This window comes from Ruditapes philippinarum, unplaced genomic scaffold (genome assembly GCF_026571515.1).
Source record: "Ruditapes philippinarum isolate M1 unplaced genomic scaffold, ASM2657151v2 ctg1161_1_1_1_1, whole genome shotgun sequence".
In the NCBI taxonomy this organism is placed as follows: Eukaryota; Metazoa; Mollusca; class Bivalvia; order Venerida; family Veneridae; genus Ruditapes; species Ruditapes philippinarum.
The window spans coordinates 85,890-109,913 of record NW_026860653.1 but is presented as its reverse complement, the minus strand read 5'-3'; the positions used below and the strand labels follow the sequence as shown (position 1 = coordinate 109,913).

Sequence of the window (24,024 nt, the reverse complement as noted above, 5' to 3'; positions counted from 1 at the left end):
TTACCATCACGACCTTCATCAACAGACAAGAGGACATAACTCTGTCAAGGTTTTTGACAGAATTATGCCCCTTTTTGACTTAGAAAATACATTGAATATGGGTAAAATCCACTTATTGCCTTAACCCTTTGAGATATTGCTTTGAAACTTTTAATGCTATTTCACATCATTACCCCCATCTGTACACAAGAGAAGGTAACTCTGTCAAGGATTTGTTTTAAAAATTAAGGCCTTTTATCGACTTAGAATCTTGGTTAAGTTTTTAGTACCAGTCCACTTTTTGACTGAACTGTTTGAGATATTAATTTGAAAGTTGGAATACTTGTTTACAATCATGATTCCCAAACATGTCCAGGAGAAGGTAATTCTGTCAAAGATTTTATTTGAATTATGGCCCTTAACTGTCAATGTTTTGTATTATAGGCAAGCACTAAAAAACTTAAAAAATCTAAAAAAATTCATTCCTATCCACTTGTTCACTTTACCATAAATTATGTCATATAAACATTGCTGTAATATTCAAGGGTATCAAACAACTAGTTCACTTTAAAAATACAGAGATTCTTGTATTGCCTTTTACTGCAAAAACTTTTTTTATTGGCAAGCAATAAAAAAGTCGAGCGCGCTGTCTTACGGACAGCTCTTGTAATTCTTGTTGTCAATTTTATCATTCTTTCATTGCATATACAGTCAATGAATTTAAGATTTTGAATTCACTAGCACGAATACCAGTTTTGAATTTATTTTACTATATATTTTTCTAAATTTTCTTAAAATTTTCACTGGCCCGAACTAATTTTTGCTGGCCATGGGCCACCGGGCCAGTTCTAAATTTGATGATTGCATATAGTCACTATGTTTTGACAGACAGCTCATCTTTCTCTCCACCTGTTTCACCTTCTTTATTCTCATTTAGAGGACGGGTAGGGTATTTTCATTTGCCCTTGTAGGTCTGTCCCACTGTCCTTCCTTCTGTAGACTATCAAAACAGAGAAATGTTGCAGCATCAAGTGTCTTATGGACACATTTATAATTATCCTTTATGGTTTTACTCAGAAACAAACAACTGGAATTAATCAAAGTAACATTTGAATATGTGTGGCAATAAGAAGCTGTTATTTTGAAGTTGTAAGCTGGGATCTTACAGTTTATTTTATATCTTCTTTATTTGTATTCTCTGTACCAAGTACATTTGTTTAACTTTTCACAATTTTATATTAAAGGTACCATTGTTGTATTTCCAAACTAAGACTACAGAAGAGAGACTAAGAACATTTATAAGACCACAGACAAGTTGTAAGTAGATGTTGCTTTGTTTACTGTTTTAGTTTTAAGTGACCTAAGTTGTATGCCAACAGTATAGAGCCAGGCCAGTGTTTTAATTTATACAGTCTGACAAGCCAGCTCACTTTGCATTGCTAGGATTCTGAAATCTATATATTATGGATGTTACAGTATCTTAATGTAAACACACAAATGAACAAATTGAATTTGAAGAGCCACCTTTAAGGTGTTTTAATGTTTAAATGTTGGTATTTGTTATGCCAACACAAGAACAACATATCTCTATTTCTCTACCTAAATAGACATATTTTCCTGATCTCTACAAATATGTTTTTTCCCCACCTAATCAACTTGATTCGCTAATTTTCCTAATATTTACCATGATGTTACTATAAAACTTTGTACCCAAGATTAGTTGAGAAAAACCCACAATGTTTGTGCCCCAGATTAAGCAGGGAAACCCAAAATATTTTTTATTTCTGAGTAATTTTATTATGTATTCTGGTGTTTGTCAACTATATTTCAGAAGACATAAATGTTGAAAATTGCAGTTTAATAGCATTGTTCAAAACAAACAGTTTTAGGTGACAGAAGTTATGGTCTTAAAATATTTTGTTTTAGAATAAATAGAATGCACATTTCTTTTAGTGCCATATGCCTGGGATGAGCCTACCCTTGACCCATATATGACATTGGCTGTAGCTAATGGTACAACAGCCACCTATAACCTGGATATTCTCGGTGAAGGGGAGCAGCTCACCTACCAGAACTATCTATATATCTGTGCTACAGCTACAATACCGAGGTAATATTTGTTATAACAATGTAAACATGAATAAACTATGTATTGAGACTGAATATACTGTAAGTAAACTGTAAATTATTTGAACATTGAAACACTAGAAACGTTGATAATATTACTTTGTTTTCAAACAGAAAGCTTCATCTACCATATATGATATTTATTAGTATGCCTTATCTGCTTTAGAGAAGGTTCTCTACATTATAGGCCAATCTGTCAATTATAAATTGTTTATTTGCATGTTTGAATCTAAAGGCACTTTCTGCAACATGTGACATTATAGATACTGCTATAGGCTGTTTATTTGAGGTCTAATGTTATAAGATATTATGTTCATGGTTGTAGAACATTTTACATTTGGACACCAGAAACCCATCTCCCCCACCTTCTGCCCAAACTTTAGATACATTAAAAAACCTTTAGAAAAATGGTCTTTAAAACAGAACAAAAATGGTTATGAATATTTTAAATCATAGTGGTTTTGTATTCAATAAATCTTAGATGCATGTAACAGCTAATATTGTTAATGTTAAAGCTACATTAAATAAATATGTAAAAATATTTTTTTTCCGTCTGCCTAAAAACCAAGCATTCTACAGTTTCATTAACCTTTTGAACAGTATTGTTGTAAATCTCATCAAATATTGTTCATAAATTAGGATTTTAAATGGAAAACCCCACGGTAACACTAAAGTTTGTATACGAATTTTAACATGCAAATGAAGACTATAATAAGCTTGTGTATGCGCTACGTCACGGTGTTATAGTTGCTATCAGGAACACACCAAATATAAGATTTTTTTCTTGTGCAAACACACTTTAACCATTTAAGCTTCACGGTGCACTAGGAAACATAATCATCTCATAAAAAGATTAAATTTGTATGAAAATATCCGTTACAATGCGGAAATATACTGTTAAATTAGGACTGCTACTTATAGTCATGTTTGTTGATTTAGTATTGATGTACGGATGATCTGAAGACGGAGTTTTTCCACAGGCAATTGGTGTGTGGCTTCTATAGTATACATGTACATGACCACGCCCACTTATTTTTATTTTTTTCACTAATAAAATATTTTTTCACTCAAAATGTTTCTAAAATATCTTATTTTCAATAAATCAACAAAGGGAAGTAACGTTTTTATAAATTTCATCCATATATATTATAAATACTATATTGATGAAATTTTTGAAAACAAATTTCCTTTGTTGATTTATTGAAAATAAGATATTTTAAAAACATTTTGAGTGAAAAAATATTTTATTAGTGAAAAAAAAAAATATTTATAAAAAATAAGTGGGCGTGGTCATGTACATGTATACTATCCAAGCCACGCACCGATTGCCTGTGAGTTTTTCATGCAAACAGAAATTGTACTTCCGAATTCCCCACAATGAGGTTGCACATTTGTATGCTCATTAAACTCAATTTGGTTGTCTGGACACAAAACTAAGATCTGGAGTCGATATGAAACCCAGTTTATTAATGAAATGTCGCTATTTCTTTTTTAGCTCACCTGTCACAAAGTGACAGGGTGAGCTTTTGTGAACGCTTTTCGTCCGTCGTCCGTCCATCGTCCGTCCGTAAACTTTTACTTTAAATGACATCTCCTCATAAACCACTAAGCCAATTTCATCCAAACTTCACAGGAATGTTCCTTTGGTGGTCACCTTTAAAAATTGTTTAAAGAATTTAATTCCATGCAGAACTCTGGTTGCCATGGCAACCGAAAGAAAAAACTTTAAATATCTTCTTTTAAAAAACCCAAAGAGCTAGAGCTTAGATATTTGGCATGAAACATCTTCTAGTGAATGTCTACCAAGTTTGTTCAAATAAAAGCCCTGGGGTCAAAATTGGCCCCGCCCCAGGGGGTCATTGATTTTCCCTATATGCATATAGTAAAAACTTAAAAAATCTTCTTTTAAAGAACCCAAAGAGCTAGAGCTAAGATATTTAGCATGAAACATGTTCTAATGAGTGTCTACCAAGTTTGTTCAAATAAAAGCCATGGGGTCAAAATTGGCCCCGCCCCAGGGGGTCATTGATTTTCCCTATATGCATATAGTAAAAACTTAAAAAATCTTCTTTTAAAGAACCAAAAGAGCTAGAGCTTAGATATTTGGCATGAAACATCTTCTAGTGAGTGTCTACCAACATTGTTCAAATAAAAGCCCTGGGGTCAAAATTAGCCCCGCCCCAGGGGGTCATTGATTTTCCCTATATGCATATAGTAAAAACTTAAAAAATCTTTTTTTAAAGAACCCAAAGAGCTAGAGCTAAGATATTTAGCATGAAACATCTTCTAATGAGTGTCTACCAAGTTTGTTCAAATAAAAGCCCTGGGGTCAAAATTGGCCCCGCCCCAGGGGGTCATTGATTTTCCCTTTATGCATATAGTAATAATATAAAAATCTTCTTTTAAAGAACTCATGGAGCTAGGGCTAAGATATTTAGCATGAAACATGTTCTAATGGGTGTCTACCAAGTTTGTTCAAATAAAAGCCCTGGGGTCAAAATTGGCCCCGCCCCAGGGGGTCATTGATTTTCCCTATATGTATATAGTAAAAACTTAAAAAATCTTCTTTTAAAGAACTCAAAGAGCTAGAGCTAAGATATTTAGCATGAAACATGTTCTAATGGGTGTCTACCAAGTTTGTTCAAATAAAAGCCCTGGGGTCAAAATTGGCCCCGCCCCAGGGGGTCATTGATTTTCCCTATATGTATATAGTAAAAACTTAAAAAATCTTCTTTTAAAGAACTCAAAGAGCTAGAGCTAAGATATTTAGCATGAAACATGTTCTAATGGGTGTCTACCAAGTTTGTTCAAATAAAAGCCCTGGGGTCAAAATTGGCCCCGCCCCAGGGGGTCATTGATTTTCCCTATATGTATATAGTAAAAACTTAAAAAATCTTCTTTTAAAGAACTCAAAGAGCTAGAGCTAAGATATTTAGCATGAAACTTGTTCCAATGGGTGTCTACCAAGTTTGTTCAAATAAGAGCCCTGGGGTCAAAATTTGCCCCGCCCCAGGTCATTGATTTTCCTTATATATGTGTATAGCAAAAACTTAAAAAGTATTCTTTGAAAAAATCTAAATAGCTAGAGTTAAGATATTAAGCATGAAACATCTTCTAGTGAGTGTCTACAAAGTTTGTTCAAATAAAAGCCCTGGGGTCAAAATTGGCCCTGCCCTGGGGGTCATTGATTTTCCTTATATGTGTATAGGAAAAACTTAAAAAACATCTTTGAAAAAACCCAAATAGCTAGAGTTTAGATATTAAGCATGAAACATGTTCTAGTAAGTGTCTACAAAGTTTGTTCAAATAAAAGCCCTGGGGTCAAAACTGGCCCCGCCCCAGGGGTGTCATTGTTTTTAACTATATGTGTATAGTAAAAACTTAAAAAATCTTCTTTAAAAAAACACAATGAGCTACAGCTTAGATGTTTAGCATGAAACATCTTCTTATGGGTGTCTACCAAGTTTGTTCAAATAAAAGCCCTTGGTTAAAATTGGCCCTGCCGGGGGTAGGGGAGGGCAGATCATTGTTTTTCAATATAAGTGTGTACATCATGAAACGTCTTCTTATAGGTGTCTTCCAAGTTTGTTCAAATAAAAGCCCTGGGGTTTAAACTGGCCCCGCTCCGGGGGCCTTCATACAGGTGAGCGACCTTAGGGCCATCATGGCCCTCTTGTTTATGAAATTTATTAAATGCAACTTTAAGTACATTGTATACTTGTGAGTCAACAATCTTTTAAAGAACCATGAAATATTTTGAAATCCTAATTAATTTCAGGGGTGATGGATACAGTAATGAGCGTACAGATCTTGTTCTAGACTGTGAACATAATTATGTGAAATTCAGGAAAAAGGTAACTTATACATCTCTGCTATCTCTATCATTCATTAAATACAATGAATAATATCATATTGTAATGTGATGAATTTTTCAATTGTCATGTTTTTAAAGTTAAGATTAAGTACAGTACTATATTTTTACAAAATTTTCACATTATTCATTAGCAATTTGCATAATTTTGTAGGACAGTAAGTCAAGCATGTTTTAAAAATGTTTGTTTGCTACTTAAGTGATGTTAGTACTTGTACATTTGATACAGTCAGATGGCTCTAACAATTACTTAGAGCAATGGTCAAGTTGTTAGGGATTGATTCAGTATTACCATAGATATTGCTAGAAATGTTAGCCTTGACACACAATAATTGATAGATGTGTACCGGTAGCTCTATAACTTAAAGTAGAACTTGTAATGTTGTTCAAAATGCTAGAGGGGCTTTTCTTTAAATGTAAAAAGCATATACTTTGGTCTAGCACTGGGGCAATAATAGGTTGTTCTACTTGTTAATAAAGGAGGCAGGAAAAAGATCACAGTTATGGCGTATGACTAGCAGTGGTATGTTAGAACATGAGGGTACAGGACAACCCATGGATCCAAGCAAAGCCAGCGCTTCACGGCCAGGTCAGAGATTCGTACTTGATATCGCTGACATAGCATACCAACCTGGCAAGCCAGTTGCCCTTGCGCTGAAAAAAGCTGATGAAAGACGAGCAGCTAAACAGACCTGGAGATTTGTGGTTTGTTTAATTAATATGTTCTTTCCTGGGAATAAAACATTTTGTTGTGTTACATACCTTTTTATATGATTTTAAATTCATGTTGATGCTGTAAGCTTAATTAGGCTTATAATCCATTAACCCATCTAGAAGAAAAATCTTCCATACACATTAAATAATGGAACATTATACATGTATGTGATTAATTTTACCAATTAATTTGGATTGAATTTGACATCATAATTGATTGATTAAGACCAAATTGTGCTGGTACCTCCAATTCATTTCTATATATTCAGTGAGTTTGATGATACTGAAATTATAGCAGCATTGTTTTTATCAATACATTGACAATGCTTCAAGAAAACTAAAAAAAAATCACTGCATTTACATAATATTTTCTATAATTAACAGGATGGTATGCTATGTTGTTCCACTGGTTTTTTCTGTGTACAGGCTGTCAATAATGATGATGGCTTACAAGATGGTTAGTACTGTGGTTCTCTAGTTTTATTTTGATTTATACATGTGTATTGCATGTGTTAATCTTATATAATATTAAATGAAATTTGAAAATATTAAGATGACAGAAAAATAAGATATAAAGATCAGTTTTAAAAGGACCTTTTCGAGTGTCCTTTCCAGTATTTAGATATTCCTAACCAGGTTTTTGAGTGCAGCTTATTTAATTATTTAAACAATACCTTAGGTGTGCTACTCGTCTAAGTGATTTTGACCAATCTTTCACAAATTGATTGTTAGGAAAAGTCCTGAAAATGAATGCTATGGAAAGCCCTGATTAATATTATTTGGATTTTGTGATTTGATTATTTGTTATTAAGAAAAATATGGCCTTTTTTTAGCTTGCCTGTTTGAAAGAAAACAATAGCTGCGGAATTCTCGTTGTGCAAAAACTTTAATGTAGCCCATTACTCAATCAATTAAAAGGTATCAATATGAAATTTGGAACATTTGCTTATTATAAAAAGGAATGGTAGTTTGACAAGAGTCGTCATTCTGAAAGCTTTATATTTGGAGTTATGCCCCTTTCTAACTTGGAATTATTAACACTGTATATGGTGCTCTTGTTTAGTTAAATAAATATTTAACATTGGCATATGACACAATTTCCTATCACCTTTACATTATATTACTATAAAGTGACTAAGTGGATGTATATTGATATTTTATATAGGTGCTATAGCTATATTAGGACCAGGACCAGCAGAGGGTACCCCTGTCCCTGCCTGTATGCAGATATCATGTCAGAAACTTCATCCTGGTAGTGGCTGTCTTACTGTACGTATACAGATGGACGGCCCTGTTAGAGTTGTACAAATAAATGATGTGAAACAACGGGTAGGTTATATTTCTATGATTATTTCAATATATTTATAATAATGAAATATAATCTAGAAGAATGAAGATCAAAAGAAAAGTCTTAAAATAAAAAAAAAAACAATGTTTCACTTCAAAATTAAAATCTACATCAATAAAGTTTGACTGCATATTACAAATCATAAAGAGGTTTCATCAGTCTAGCTCATTTGAGGTCAGTGGTTCTACTGATGAGCTTCCAAGGTGATATATGAAAAGAAAGGTCTTACTATAATACTAGGCAAGCTGAAGTCTTCATTTGACTTTCATACAATTATCATACATGCCATTACGTCATGGACCCTCAAACTCTGTGAAAATAACTGCTAAATATGAGGTGATGAAACAAATGTTTCAGGTAATGTTTCAGGTATTTTTACCAAACGACATCGCTAATTGTCCTTACTTAACATAGCTTTATTCTACTCTGTGACTGATTGAATTTACAAAGCCTTATTACTTTAAAAAAAGATAGAAAATCTGTTGATAATTATTGACATTTTGTCTTGTTTATGCTGAAATAAAATTTGCAAGTTGTAAATACCAGTAATATAGGTTGTATGCCACTATGTAAATTTTAGAAACAATATGGTTGCTGATCAATGCCCCACCTCCAAATGAAAAGTGTCCCGGAAATGAGCCTAAAAATTATGGCATGTATGCAAGTATGAAACTAAGGATAACTTTGAAACTCTGCCAGATATGTAAATATCTGTTGTTTTTTTCTCAGCATATAAGAAAAATGGTAAGCAAGGATGATGATGATTGGGAAATCTACGAGGAATCACTTAACCATAAAACTAATGAGAAACGCAAGAAACCAACACAGAAATATATTGAGGTATAATTAATTAACTTGCTGAAAATGATATTTCCATTAACTGTAACATAATGAGGTTATAAAATATGATAGGTTAATACTGATTAAATTGATGAAAATATATGTTTGAATTTGAGTGATATACATTGAATGATATAGATAACAATTCACTGATAAAAAAGAGGCATTGTCATGTTAACCTCACTTTATATTATTAATTAATGCCATGAATGCATGTCTAATGGCTACATATGATATAATATTAAAATATTGAATGTATTTTTTTACATTACAGTTGGATGTAAATTTAAAGGGTGGAGTTGGTTTGTCTCTAGTAAACAAGGTGCCTGAAGAGCTGTTATATATTACATTAAAGAATATCACCCTTAGTTATCGTTCCAACCAGAGAGGTACAACACTTGAAATGAATGTAGCAAATATTCAGGTACATTCTCCTTTTTGCATTTCAGCATGTATAAATGCAATAGTCAATTTTGTGTTGTGTTTTAGCAAATTTGATACCAGATTCTTCATTGTATTGATCTTATATGCCAGCTAGTGAAATAAGAAATAAGGAATGGTAGAGAAAGAAATATTTTGGCAGTTATACCCCACTAAATTGAAGCTTTCCATCAAAAACATAATAATGCCTGCTTAGGCGTTCATTTTATTTTTTGTCAGACCATTGACATCATGGTGAATATGATACAATTTAAAGGCCTGCTGACACTTACATAAAGAAGGAACCTATTCATGTAGGGTATAATATATAACTATATAACTTATGTTATTTATTTGACAGGCTGACAATCAGTTGTTTGGTGCTAGTCGTACAGCTATGTTGTTTGTGACACCTACCTCAAAACGAGATGTTGTAGAAAATACCAATGCGTTACTTATATCAGCTCATAAACTTCCCAATGTTGGCTGGAATGCTGAAATATACAAGGTTAGTGACACATAATGACCTCTGAGGTCATCAACTTAAATATTGTAAAAGAGCACATCAACTCCAGTAGTTACCAATTGGAAAAACTTGTTGGTACTTATATATATATAAATTGCTGATTTGATTAAAGTAGATGTTTTACTGAACATTTTCCACATTGACATGTTAAAACAGTGTTTTTTATTTTAAGCCTATCCCGCCAATATGGAGCTAGGTCAGCCAGGACATGTGTGCGGACTGACTAGACTATACTCTTAAATTACACATAATTGAACCAGTAACAAAATGATATGGCAATGTGAATTTGCATAAATTAAATTAAGTTTATTGGTTTTGAATATCACTTTTTTCAGCACTTGATTATCTCTATGAAGAAGCTGACTATTCAGTTAGAAGAAGAGTTGCTATGGAAACTTGTACAGTTTGCTGGCTTTGGCCAATCAGATAAAAGCTTGGAAAAACTAGATGAGGGAATTGATGATTTACAAAAGTAAGAGTTTATTATAACATATATTTTACTATAAAGAATCATTGTGTAGACCAATAAATGAAATATCACTTTTTATAAAGAAAAGCGTGTTTTTTAAATTATTTTTGAAAAAGCTTTATGTCTGTTAAATTTTCGATTTAGTGATGATGAAAAACAATATCTATTTCTTGAAATGTTTGTCAAATTTCAGGACCCTTTCCAGCGTGGCCTCGGTTAAAACAAAACGTTATTATTTTGGTAACCTGCGAGTGAATCAGACATGTATAACATTGAGTATGTTAAAAGCATCAGGAGGTTTACCACCTGATCTAGCCAGCTTAAAGAAAACTATGGGAATACCACTGGTAAACTTTGAGGATGCTGAGGTTGATATTGGTAAATATCTTACAACTGATTACTAGAATATATCACATATCCTACTGCTTTTGCACTCATTAAAAACAGTATTGCATGGCTGTATATATATTTTGATGCAATGTCATTTGCGTTATATAAACATAGCATAAAGTTGTGCTAAATGTTAGTGTTACGCTATAGGTGTATCAATGAAAAAGTGATTCTTTTTACCATAAACAGTTTTTATTTTGGATATGTAATAAATAGAATATTATATTCGTGTAACTTCATTTCCAAATTTATTGACCTAGTTGAATAAAATAATATTATGCTCACCAAAAGCATGAATAATATAAATTTATTCAGCTCATTCAATAAAGTCTATATTGAACCTATACTCATTCAATGTCCTCTATGTATGACGTTACATAAGGCATTAACCATGATAGAGCTTAATTGTAAATTATAATTTTATTTCATTAAGGTGTAATTGTTTGTTTTTTTCATTCAATAAATTTTTGTTATCTTCCAATAATTATAAGTTTATAGTCAGACTTTACTTCCTTGTATGTTAACTACAGTGTAGTTTCCCTAAATTTTATTTTAAGAGGTGGTTAATATTACATAATATTAGTGAAGCCAATACATTGATATTGTTGTGATAAGTAATATGCTGAAATATCTGATGTAATATTAAAGCAATTTTACCTTTCAGCACGATTTTGTGAAAGTCATACATTTGAATCTAAAGAATTCTTCATGAATGAACTGAAAAAGCATTATAAGGACGTAAGTATATGAAATCTTAAATGTTTCTTTCAATGAAAATCTATAATTCCTTGATATACATTTATTGCCCATTTAATGAATTAGTCATACAATTTTTTATTGATATTTTGAATACTTCAATAGTATTTAATGTAGACATCAAATAGATATAGAAAACAAACTATATTCAAATATCATACAAATTTATTAGTCCCCTATCGGTTTACCGGAGGGGACTTTAGGTTTACCCTCCGTCCGTCTGTCCGTCCGTCCGTCCGTCCGTCCGTCTGTCCGTCTGTCAGTCCGTCCGTCCACAAAACTGGATCCCGCGATAACTTGAAAAGTACTGAAAATATTTTTATGAAACTTGGTATATGGATAGATGGCAGTATGGAGATTATGCACGTCTTTTTCTTTTCTTCCTATGTTGAAAATTCTGGTTGCTATGGCAACAAATAGGCTGAAAATATGGCAAATTTTACACATAAACTGGATCCAGTGATAACGCAAAAAGTACTGGAAATATTTTTATGAAACTTGACATATGGGTAGATGGCAGTCTTGAGATTATGCACGTCTTTTTCTTTTCTTCCTATGTTGAAAATTCTGGTTGCTATGGCAACAAATAGGCTGAAAATATGGCAAATTTTACACATAAACTGGATCCAGTGATAAAGCAAAAAGTACTGAAAATATTTTTATGAAACTTGGTATATGGATAGATGGCAGTATGGAGATTATGCACGTCTTTTTCTTTTCTTCCTATGTTGAAAATTCTGGTTGCTATGGCAACAAATAGGCTGAAAATATGGCAAATTTTACACATAAACTGGATCCAGTGATAACGCAAAAAGTACTGGAAATATTTTTATGAAACTTGACATATGGGTAGATGGCAGTCTTGAGATTATGCACGTCTTTTTCTTTTCTTCCTATGTTGAAAATTCTGGTTGCTATGGCAACAAATAGGCTGAAAATATGGCAAATTTTACACATAAACTGGATCCAGTGATAAAGCAAAAAGTACTGGAAATATTTTTATGAAACTTGACATATGGGTAGATGGCAGTCTTGAGATTATGCACGTCTTTTTCTTTTCTTCCTATGTTGAAAATTCTGGTTGCTATGGCAACACATAGACTGAAAATATGGCAAATTTTACACATAAACTGAATCCAGTGATAACTCAAAAAGTACTGAAAATATTTTTATGAAACTTGACATATGGGTAGATGGCGGTCTTGAGATTATGCATGTGTTATCTGTTCTTCCTATTTTGAAAAAATATCAGTTGCCTTGGCAACAAATAGGCTTAAATCATGGCAAATATAACAATATTTGTGATTAGTCAAAAAGAGCTGAAATTTTTTTATGAAATTGCATCTTTAATTCAAGAGTTATCTCCTGTTTAAGAATTTTGCTTTTAAAATGTTATATTTTGGTAACAGGGATGTTTCAAATATTAACTTTAGAGTGTCCTTCAGTCCGTCTGTCTGTCTGTTCATAAAAACTGTTTCCTGTGATCACTTTTAAAGAACTTTTCCAACAAATTACTTAAAATAGAGAAAACTTGAAACATTAGTGAATGGCCCTTCAGAATGTTGATGGGGTTCTAACCGGTAGGGGACTTGTGGATTGCTTGCAATACTATGATAATTGCTTGTTTATTATAAAACAAAAACATATTAAATGCATTTAAATAATCTCCAGATTAACAATTTACAAATCTAATATTGATACTAATTTTTATTTAGGAATTGACAGGACAGGCTATAAAGATCCTTGGTTCTGTAGACTTCCTAGGTAATCCGTTAGGTCTTGTGAATGATGTGGCCGAGGGCTTATCAGGTCTAATAGAGGAGGGAAATGTTGGCGGACTTGCTAAAGGCATCTTTCATGGATTCTCCAACTCTACTGCTAAAGTAAATTTACAACTTTTTTAATAATTTAAAGATTTTATTGACTTGATGTTTTAAACTATCAAATAGAAAGCATGTTATAAAATATCCAACTTAATCTGATGGGAAATTCTCAAGATGGTACACATATATTACAATATATAAATTTCTTTGAAATCATGCAATATATATACCGGCACTTCAGTTCTGGCATAACAACTAAGTACTAAAGTGACAGTTTAAACTATTCTTAGCTGGATAGCTTTTCTTAGATAAAGAATTTACATTTATATCCTAGTTTATAATATAATGTAATTAAAGATGATAATAGATTAGTTCTTCACCTTCAGGTGAGGAACTTTAATCACATGGACTGAAAGATTCTCATAGTTTTCTATAAATGGTCACTATTAGACCAACATGTTGTTAGACTGCATGTTTGTTGAATTGTTTGTAAAATAGAGGGGGAAATTCTTCAACAGTGTACATAAAAATGTTGGCTTCTATTATTTCTTAATATGATTAATTTTATTCTGATTATACATGTATTTTCACAGTTTAAATTGGTTGATAATTCAATATGTATTGCAGCATTTGTAATGATTGTTATAATTACCCTTTAAGAAAGGTAATAGGAGCCAAAAGTGACCAGTATAGAGCTGGGCCAGCTAGCATTTTTGTGCAGTCTGACCAGGCTCTTGACAGTTGATAGCTCTATTTTTGTATTTCGATATCTAAATCCCTAGACTTCCTATTGGACTGTTCCAAAGTCAAAGGACAAATCCATTATACAAATTCAGCATGTTCATGTTTAATTCAGGTGACAGGAGCATTATCAGAAGGATTGAGTACAGTACACATGGACAGTAAACACAATACAAAGAGACAACAGATTAGAAGTAGTGCTACATCTAGTGGTAGTCAGTTTATGTCCGGGCTCAGAGGTTTAGGGCATGGACTGTATGGGGGAGTGAAGAGTATAGTCAAACCTTTTGAAGGGGCAGCTGAAGGTGGCATCGAGGTGCATATACATTTTGTGATTCATGTAAAATTTCCATACAGTTCTGTTGTTTGTCTTTTTAATCATTTAAACTTACTTATAACCAAAGTATGTACTTAAAACTGAAAATGAAAAGAAACCTTAACCAAAAATCTCTACCTTATTTAAAATCTGAAGAATAAATGTATTGAGATAATTGTTGAAAAGTGTAAGTACTGGAATAATGAGTATTTCCTTGACAGAATTGTGAAAACTATATGGCTTTGTAATGACAGTTTTAATATTTCTAGGGATTTGGAAAGGGTTTATACCAAGGTGTTACAGGAATGGTAACAAAACCTGTCGCTGGAGTATTGGACTTTGCTTCGGGAATGTCTAACGCTGTCCGTGATGCAAGTCGACGGTCCTCACACATGCAGCCAGGTCGTGTGCGCAACCCTCGGTGTTGCCATGGCACTGGAGGTCTTCTGCCGTCCTACTCATTACCACAGGCAGAGTCTCAGACTTTGTTATACAGACTGAATGATCATTGCTATGATGAAGTGTAAGTTTATATTGTATTATATATGATGCTTTTAAGTATTTCAGGATTTTAAATACTTTATATTTAGAAACAAAAACCTATATTTCGAATATTTCACATATTGCTCAGCAAACTAACAATTGAATATGACATAATTTTTACTGAAGGAAGAATCTGGTTATTAATTAAGTGAATATAGAGGCATAAAACATCTTATATGCACAAATTTAACATTTCTCAGGGGATTTCAACTAAACTTCAATAGAACTATTGTGACGCTAGATGTTAGCTTGTCAGAGTTTATGATAAATCTATTTACTAATTGGTGAATTTATGGCTCTTACTGCTTTTCTTTCACAAATGAAATATTGGGATACTGCTTTTCTTTCACAAATGAAATATTGGGATAAAACCTGGTATGTTAACAATTTGCTGTGTCTATTCACATTATAATCAGTGTCTTAATATTTTCAGGTTTATTGCGACAGATTTGGTACGTGGAGGGGAGACTGATACATTATATGTAATGATTACAAGTCATCAAGTTTTCTTCCTGAAAAATCTAGATCATCATAAAGAAAATATCATCCTTAACATTAAACATAGTGATTACACTCAGTGTAAAAACTTTGAAAAAGGTAAATCTAAAAAGTTTTGATTAAAGTGTGATAAAGTGTGTGAAAGTTCAAAATTTAATGTTTTTAGCTCACCTGTCACAAAGTGACAGGGTGAGCTTTTGTGATCGCTTTTCGTCCGGCGTCCGTCCGTCCGTCCGTCGTCCGTCTGTAAACTTTGCTTTAAAAGACATCTCCTCATAAACCACTGAGCCAATTTCATCCAAACTTCACAGGAATGTTCCTTTGGTGGTCACCTTTAAAAATTGTTCAAAGAATTTAATTCCATGCAGAACTGTGGTTGCCATGGCAACCGAAAGAAAAATCTTTAAATATCTTCTTTTAAACAACCCTAAGAGTTAGAGCTTAGATATTTGGCATGAAACATCTTCTAATGAGTGTCTACCAAGTTTGTTCAAATAAAAGCCCTGGGGGTCAAAATTGGCCCCGTCCCGGGGGGTCATTGATTTTCCCTATATGCATATAGTAAAAACTTAAAAAATCTTCTTTTAAAGAACTGTAAGAGCTAGAGCTAAGATATTTGGCATGGAACATCTTCTAGTGAGTGTCTACCAAGTTTGTTCAAATAAAAGCCCTGGGGTCAAAATTGGCCCCGCCCCAGGGGGTCATTGATTTTCCCTATATGCATATAGTAAACACTTAAAAAATCTTCTTTTAAAGAAACTGTAAGAGCTAGAGCTTAGATATTTGGCATGAAACATCTTCTAGTGAATGTCTACCAAGTTTGTTCAAATAAAAGCCCTGGGGTCAAAATTGGCCCCGCCCCAGGGGGTCATTGATTTTCCCTATATGCATAAAGTAAAAAATTAAAAAATCTTCTTTTAAAGAACCCAAAGAGCTAGAGCTTAGATATTTGGCATGAAACATCTTCTAGTGAATGTCTACCAAGTTTGTTCAAATAAAAGCCCTGGGGTCAAAATTGGCCCCACCCTGGGGGTAATTGATTTTCCCTATATGCATATAGTAAAAACTTAAAAAATCTTCTTTTAAAGAACCGTAAGAGCTAGAGCTTAGATATTTGGCATAAAACATCTTCTAGTAAATGTCTACCAAGTTTGTTCAAATAAAAGCCCTGGGGTCAAAATTGGCCCCGCCCCAGGGGGTCATTGATTTTCCCTATATGCATATAGTAAAAACTTAAAAAAATCTTCTTTTAAAGAACTGTAAGAGCTAGAGCTTAGATATTTGGCATGAAACATCTTCTGGTGAATGTCTACCAAGTTTGTTCAAATAAAAGCCCTGGGGTCCAAATTGGCCCCGCCCCAGGGGGTCATTGATTTTCCCTATATGCATAAAGTAAAAACTTAAAAAATCTTCTTTTAAAGAATCGTAAGAGCTAGAGCTTAGATATTTGGCATGAAACATCTTCTGGTGAATGTCTACCAAGTTTGTTCAAATAAAAGCCCTGGGGTCAAAATTGGCCCCGCCCCAGGGGGTCATTGATATTCCTTATATGCATAAAGTAAAAACTTATAAAATCTTCTTTTAAAGAACCCAAAGAGCTAGAGCTAAAATATTTAGCATGAGACATGTTCTAATGGGTGTCTACCAAGTTTGTTCAAATAAAAGCCCTGGGGTCAAAACTGGCCCCGCCCCGGGGGTCATTGATATTCCTTATATACATAGCAAAAACTTAAAAATCTTCTTTGAAAAAACCCAAATAACTAGAGTTTAGATATTAAGCATGAAACATCTTTAAGTAAATATCTACAAAGTTTGTTCAAATAAAAGCCCAGGGGTCAAAACTGGCCCTGCCCGAGGGGTGTCATTGTTTTTAACTATATGTGTATAGTAAAAACTTAAAAAATCTTCTTTTAAAAAACCCAATCAGCTAGAACTTAGATGTTTTGCATGAAACAACTTCCTATGGGTGTCTACCAAGTCTGTTCAAATAAACAAATAAAAGCTATTGGGTAAAAATTGGGCCGGGGGGGGGGGGGGGGGGGGCTATATACAGGTGAGCGACCTCAGGGCCATCATGGCCCTCTTGTTTTTTGTTGTTGTTTTTTTTTTTTTTTTTTTTTTTTTTGCGGGGGTGGTGGGGTTCGTATTTTAAAAAAATGCTTCATGATTTGAAATACGCTGTACCTTTGAAATATTAAAACAGTTTAATACAGAATTTATTTTGATAAAAAGAATAAGGAAAGTGAAACACACGAAACAAAGTGGGTCAGGTTTCTATAATTTTATTAAAGACCTACATTTCGGCTATTCAATAGCCTTTAGTTTGATTATGTAGCAAGCTATAAGCTTAAGACATACTTTCGAACATGTTCCTGGAACCAACCAGTATAAGCAACGGGTGCAAAGTTTGTTAAGGAAACAACTTCTTGACCCTGATGTGGGTTAAACCCTGGCAGTTAACAAATATTTAATTACTTGTCCTACCCATTAACTTCTTGGCCATGCCCAATAGTAAAAATACGTACTTGGTCCATGTATTCCATAACGCTACTAAGGAGAGACTAGATAAGTTGTCATTTCCTACAGTGACCTAGATGGTCTTTTTGTCCTCCTTTAATTGTTCACATTAACCAGTATATTTGCATCAGATAAAGGTTTAAAATTGTGTTGATTTTTCAGATGGGAGGTTTTATGTAGAAATCTACATTAGTAGTATTAGACACTCCAGTAACAAAAAACCACAAATAAGATGTGTAACGAAAAGCACTGCACAAAAGGAAAATTAAAAATTTACTATACGTCTCTTTTAAAAATACAGGGTATAAAATTCTCCCTTCTGCTCTTTTTTCCTTAAAATAATAAACTTTTGTATTACGTTTTTTTTAATGTTTTTAAAGCTTATTTTTATGTTTGGTGATTTGGGGGAGAAAATGTGGACGGGAGATATTAAAAGGGCATTAGAAACTGAGTTTTTAAATTTTCATTTAAAAAGTGACAAAATAAAAAAAATGAAATAAAATAGAGAATTTGTAAAAAGGTGTGTGCCAAGGTTTTAATTGGATAAAGACTAAAAAAGGGGAAAGAAAAAGGGGTTGTACAAGAAAAATTATAAATTTCCTTAAAAAAATTTTATCTCAATTTCAAAAATTAAAATTAGAGGAGTTTTGCGGGAAATAAAAAAAGGACAGTATTTTTTGAAAGGGCAATTAGCTTTTTCATTATTTTGTTTCGGGGTAAATGTTCCCCTTTTAAATTTGGGTTCTAGCATTTTTGTAGATAAATGTTCTTATTTTTCTATATATATATAGGTTGCTCAGCACATCAACTATGCGAAGAATTTATTTGATGAGAAGAAGATGAGTTTATCAGTGGTGCAGGACGAGGACGAACAGTTTTAGACATGTGTTACATATAGAAATGTATAACATTATATTATACCAGTATGTGTTACATATACAAATGTGTAACATAACATTAATCCATGACTCGGTGTATCATTATTTATAATGATTTATTTGTTATCATTTATCAATGCAAAGTAGCCTGTAGAATGCAAGAAACGGGGGCAATTAGAAAGAAGAAATAATACATGTACACGTGTATATGTAAAACAGCACATAAATTATCAGTTGTTTTGAGTGGTATAATTCTCTACTTGGCTATGGATATGTTTATGAAACATACTTGAAATATATTTTTTGCATTCATTCCAGATTGGTCCTTGATTCTTTTTACCCATGTTGAATGAGAAAACAATTAACAATGTGGAGGAACAATTTTGAATCATAGCATACACAGTCCTGAGAGGGAATATTTGTTGTGATATAAGAAAACTAAACATACATTTACAGAAATTTTTACTTATATCTTTTTTGCATAGCCAATTTTTATTTTGTTTATTTTGCCAAAGCAACACCTCATCAAAATCTACATTGAATTTCTGAGTTTAAACAATAAGCATCGCATCATTAGATTTGTAATATAAATAAGGTTTTGTGTTTCTAGGTTCAATTAGCTTATTAGCTACAAAATATGTAAAATATCTCCAGTAAATATAGTACCAGGTGCAGTTAGTGTTGAAAAAAATTCTAAAATGTTGTATAAAGTTAGGACATAAGTAGATAGATTTAATATTAGATTGTTGTACAAGATACTTGGATGAGTCAATAATGTGTTCATTGATTTTTGATAACTATGTTCATTCAGTATATATACAAGGATCACAGTTTTATTTCAGAAGTGCATTCACAACAAATTATAATGGCAGGTTTTTAATAATGGCAGGGCAGTTTTCTTAATAATGGCAGGGCAGTTTTCTTTATTAATGGCAATATATATAAATTGTCTTGTATTTCAATAGTATTATTTCTAAAAATAAACAGAAAAATGAGCATTCCAGCAGATACTTACTTTTGATATGTATAATATGAAAATGTACATAGTTATTGAAAATTAGTGGTTACACTATTTAGTCAGATATGTGCAAGATTACAGTGAAACTATTGTGTTCTTAGTTATATTGCTAATATAAAAGTTCAAGGGCTGTGATTTTTTAAATACTAACTGTGGTGAATTCCATGTTCTGTGATTGTGTATAACAAAAATATAATTGAGCCGCGCCATGACAAAACCAACATAATGGGTTTGCGACCAGCATGGATCCAGACCAGCCTGCGCATCCACACAGTCTGATCAGGATCCATGCTGTTCACTTACCAACTCTATTACAAGTAGAGAAACTGATAGCGAACAGCATGGATCCTGATCAGTCTGCGCGAATGCGCAGACTGGTCTTGAACCATGCTGGCCGCAAACCCATTATGTTGGTTTTGTCATGACGTGGCTCATATAAGCGAGTAGATGGTCATTATGTTGTCACGTCATGTATATATGTAATTTTGTATATATATGTCACTTGTAGTGTTTATAAACTTTTAGTAAACATTGATATCTCACCATTATACTAGCTTGATGAGGGAAATTCAAATTCATAGGGATATCACAAAATGCATGTAGTTCATGTTAAATCTTGTGTATTACATGTATCTTCTATAGGTTTGTTGTTCTGTGTAAATATATTGTAGTTTAAAAAGACTGCATGAGGTCAATAAACTTTAATAATACACATTGGTGAAAATAATGTTTTATGTTTTAAGTCTGTTGTTGAATCTATTTTATGTTGTTTTTTTTTTTTAATTTTTGTTTATAGTTTTCAAAATTTAACAGAAGAACCTATTAAGCAGAGATCCTTAGTGGCAGCTTTCAAAGTTTATTCTTTTCTCCTTTATTTGTATAAAGTTATATATTCTATGTAAAACTGTCTGAGAAGTTATAAAACTGATATATTTTTGTACATACAGTAATAAATTATACATGACATTCCTATCAATGCAATTTTTAAATTGTATAACCTTTAATCTGCTGAAGGGACTTGTCCAGTTTCTATTTTTGGAAATTTCCATTATGAATTTTGGAGGTATCGGGATGAAAATATGAAGTTGGTTAGCCATTAGTATAGAGCCTGGTCAGAGGGCAGGAATGTGAGCGCTGGCCTGGCTCTATACTGGTGGCAAAGGCTACTAACTTTCAGTTCCAAATGGGAAAGGGTGAATTATTTGACTTTTTATATTGTAATATAAATCTCGTGTACATGCATGGATTTTATTGAAATCTAGATATAAACTTAAGTTACAGTATCTATATAAACAGTGCAGATATATATTTTGTATGCAATCTATTTTTGTCAAGAAATATTTGAATTCTTAAGATTTTTATTACTGATCTTTTTCAAACTACATGTACATGGTTAAATAAGAAAGCAAAACCAACAATGCCATGAAAAAATTGTTTGTGAGCTGTAAAGCATCATTATATAATACACTTGATCTTTAAAGTTATCAAGTTACTGGTACTTTAAATGTTTACTGAACCCTTAACCTTTCATCTAGATATCTATTTCCGACTTTTAGTTGTTTTTACTGTTGTAGAATGAATATTATATTATTTTGAATTTATATTATTTAGAATTTTTGAAAACTACATGTTCAGACTGTAAATTCTCCAGAAGGACTTCTGTTTTTTTTTCTGTTGTGCAATCATTTAATGTTGTGTTTTTCTATGTGGCATGTAGACATAAATTTTGTGAAATTTAGTAAATCCTGAGCCTTCCATTTTGTAAGCAAAGTTAATGTTTTCTTGTATTTATCCATGTGTAAGTGAACAAATGTGATGCTTATGTAATGAATCTTTGTGATTGGCTAAGATATGGTCACATGATGTGTAATGAAAGTTAAGAGTGGGCATGCAATGAAAATGTAGCAATATTAAAAATGTATGTTTATTTTGTTTAGACATTTTGTGAACCAAAAGATGGCATCAGGATCACAATCATGTGTGTTAAAGTGGAGACATCAGTTTTAGCAATACATGTTTGGTTTTTTTGTATAACAAGCAAAATGTATTTTGTATCAGAATTTTGTTTGGCATTTCAAGTCATTTACCCTAGTGGTAATATTTTATAAGCAGTGAAGAATTTCTGAAAATACTGCTGAACTGATCCATGTTTTTCTCAGAGAAGTTAAATAATGCATGTTTGTGAAAATGTACTTTAAGTGTATTTTTTTTGCTGTAAAGAAATTTGTGTATAGTGTTACTTTTAGATTCATAGAAGTGCATTGTATTAAATGTGTATTTCCAATTGAAAGCATAATATTATCATGAATTGTTTGTAATGTTTCTTCGGTGGTGTTTGCTGCCCTTGACTCTAAATCACTTGCTCCTTTTTTCTCTTGGTTTAAATTACACAAATCCCTTTCTTTCATGTGAGGAAGCTAGCTTATTGAACATTGATGGTTCTATTCAGGTGCCAATTTGTGCCTGAAATAATGCAGCATCAAGCACCTGAGAGGTTTTCTTCCACTTATGTAAAGCTGGAAAAATGCTGTATGATGTTAGCAGTGTTGAAGCTACGTAAAATCCAACCAAATGAATAAAACAACACTGTTTCTCGTATGTGACATTTTATATTGTACTGTATTTTATGGAAGTACAGTATATGTGTATTTGCTGTGCAATCCATTATTTTAATTGAAGCACAGATACCAAACATTGTATTTTATTTGTTTCGAGACAAATTTGGTTTACTCATACATTAATATAATCATCCAGCAACTCTAATTTGGTGCAGTGTGCTGTTTTGAAATCAAACTATTCTTTCTTTTTTTCTAGTCCATTTACATATGCCATTATTCCACCTTTACTATTTAGTCCACCTTCATTGTCACTTTTTTCTTTTTATTTTATTAAATGTAAATATTATTGTTACATGTATATTTAAGTTGGCTCTATTTTACGCTTAGAAACATGTTACCCTTGGAAATTAACATGTTTATACTTACTTGACTTGTAGAAATAAACATTTTATGCTTCAAATTAACATGTCATTTTAAGGTGCTTAAATAAACATATTTTATTTTGCTTAGAAATAAACGTGTTAATTTATGGTTAAATATAAACATGTAATTTTATGGTTATAAATAAAATGTTATTTTATGGTTAGAAATAAACATGTTATTTTAATTCTGAAAAGAACATACTATTTCAAACATCAAGTGGTATTTTATTTTGTGAGATTTGTGTTATTTTGCATCAACTAACATTCACAATTCAAGGATATAATAAAATGAGTTAACAGAATGAAATTCATAATAAGTTTTCATTTTGCCATGTTTCCTTTCAATTTCATAATTTACTTTATGTATACTTTGCATAAACGATAAATAACTTGCATGGCCCAAGGAAACAGTAAATATCCAGTAAATATCCATCGGAATTTACCTGTAACATTCAGTTTATTAAGAGTGGGGCAATCTTTTTACATTTAAGGCAGATTTAAATTTTATCCTAAACATTTTCCAAGATCAGCTATTGGTCAGTGACACTAATAGCAGATATATGATCAATTAAGTTCAACTTGATGATGAAAAAATGAGCGTAATGTCACTTTAAAAGAGCTTTGTTACTTGAAATATTATGACTTTTAAATCTACAAGGATATAGTCACATGATGTAGTTAAACCTCTATTATTGTATATATGAAAAGGGTTTGTTGTACAGAAATATTACTTTAAAGAATTGAAAATGTGTTTTTAGTCCCCTACCGGTTTACCGGAGGGGACTTTAGGTTTACCCTCCGTCCGTCTGTCTGTCTGTCTGTCCGAGCAAACATTTGATATTTATGAGCTTCATTCCGTAGTTAAATAAAGAACAAAAGCTCATAAAATTCAAATTAAGAGCTATTTTTTTGATTTTATGAGCTGATTTTGCTTATGGACTTTGGTCCAGGTGTAGTTTATGAGCTGACTTACCTCTTAAATATCAAAAGTTGGTACGTCCGTCTGTCCGTCCGTCAGTCCGTCCGTCCACAAAACTGGATCCCGCGATAACGCAAAAAGTACTGAAAATATTTTAATGAAACTTGATATATGGATAGATGGCACTATGGAGATTATGCACGTCTTTTTCTTTTCTTCCTATGTTAAAAATTCTGGTTGCTATGGCAACAAATAGACTGAAAATATGGCAAATTATATACATAACCTGGATCCCGCGATAACGCAAAAAAAGTACTGAAAATATTTTTATGAAACTTGATATATGGAATA

At 32.3% G+C, this 24,024-nt stretch overlaps 1 protein-coding gene and 1 long non-coding RNA gene across 2 annotated transcripts in view; both read left to right on the top strand.

Moving 5' to 3' along the window:
• Positions 1 to 23,505, top strand: part of LOC132712898 (intermembrane lipid transfer protein VPS13D-like) — a 100,263-nt gene extending 76,758 nt beyond the window's left edge. The window contains exons 57-74 of the mRNA XM_060695334.1: positions 1,224 to 1,296; positions 1,933 to 2,089; positions 5,885 to 5,960; positions 6,458 to 6,682; positions 7,076 to 7,148; positions 7,857 to 8,020; positions 8,769 to 8,879; positions 9,154 to 9,303; positions 9,661 to 9,807; positions 10,161 to 10,297; positions 10,488 to 10,672; positions 11,349 to 11,422; positions 13,156 to 13,323; positions 14,120 to 14,320; positions 14,590 to 14,843; positions 15,297 to 15,460; positions 18,041 to 18,144; positions 18,670 to 23,505. Of these exons, the coding sequence (XP_060551317.1) occupies positions 1,224 to 1,296; positions 1,933 to 2,089; positions 5,885 to 5,960; positions 6,458 to 6,682; positions 7,076 to 7,148; positions 7,857 to 8,020; positions 8,769 to 8,879; positions 9,154 to 9,303; positions 9,661 to 9,807; positions 10,161 to 10,297; positions 10,488 to 10,672; positions 11,349 to 11,422; positions 13,156 to 13,323; positions 14,120 to 14,320; positions 14,590 to 14,843; positions 15,297 to 15,460; positions 18,041 to 18,144; positions 18,670 to 18,759 (2,553 nt within the window). The 3' untranslated portion in view covers positions 18,760 to 23,505. The remainder of the gene's footprint in view (positions 1 to 1,223; positions 1,297 to 1,932; positions 2,090 to 5,884; positions 5,961 to 6,457; positions 6,683 to 7,075; positions 7,149 to 7,856; positions 8,021 to 8,768; positions 8,880 to 9,153; positions 9,304 to 9,660; positions 9,808 to 10,160; positions 10,298 to 10,487; positions 10,673 to 11,348; positions 11,423 to 13,155; positions 13,324 to 14,119; positions 14,321 to 14,589; positions 14,844 to 15,296; positions 15,461 to 18,040; positions 18,145 to 18,669) is intronic.
• LOC132712902 (uncharacterized) lies at positions 3,596 to 5,477 on the top strand. Its single transcript, XR_009623375.1, has 2 exons — positions 3,596 to 4,956; positions 5,120 to 5,477. It is a non-coding gene; the product is annotated as an uncharacterized LOC132712902 (long non-coding RNA).
• Positions 23,506 to 24,024: the final 519 nt, after the last annotated feature.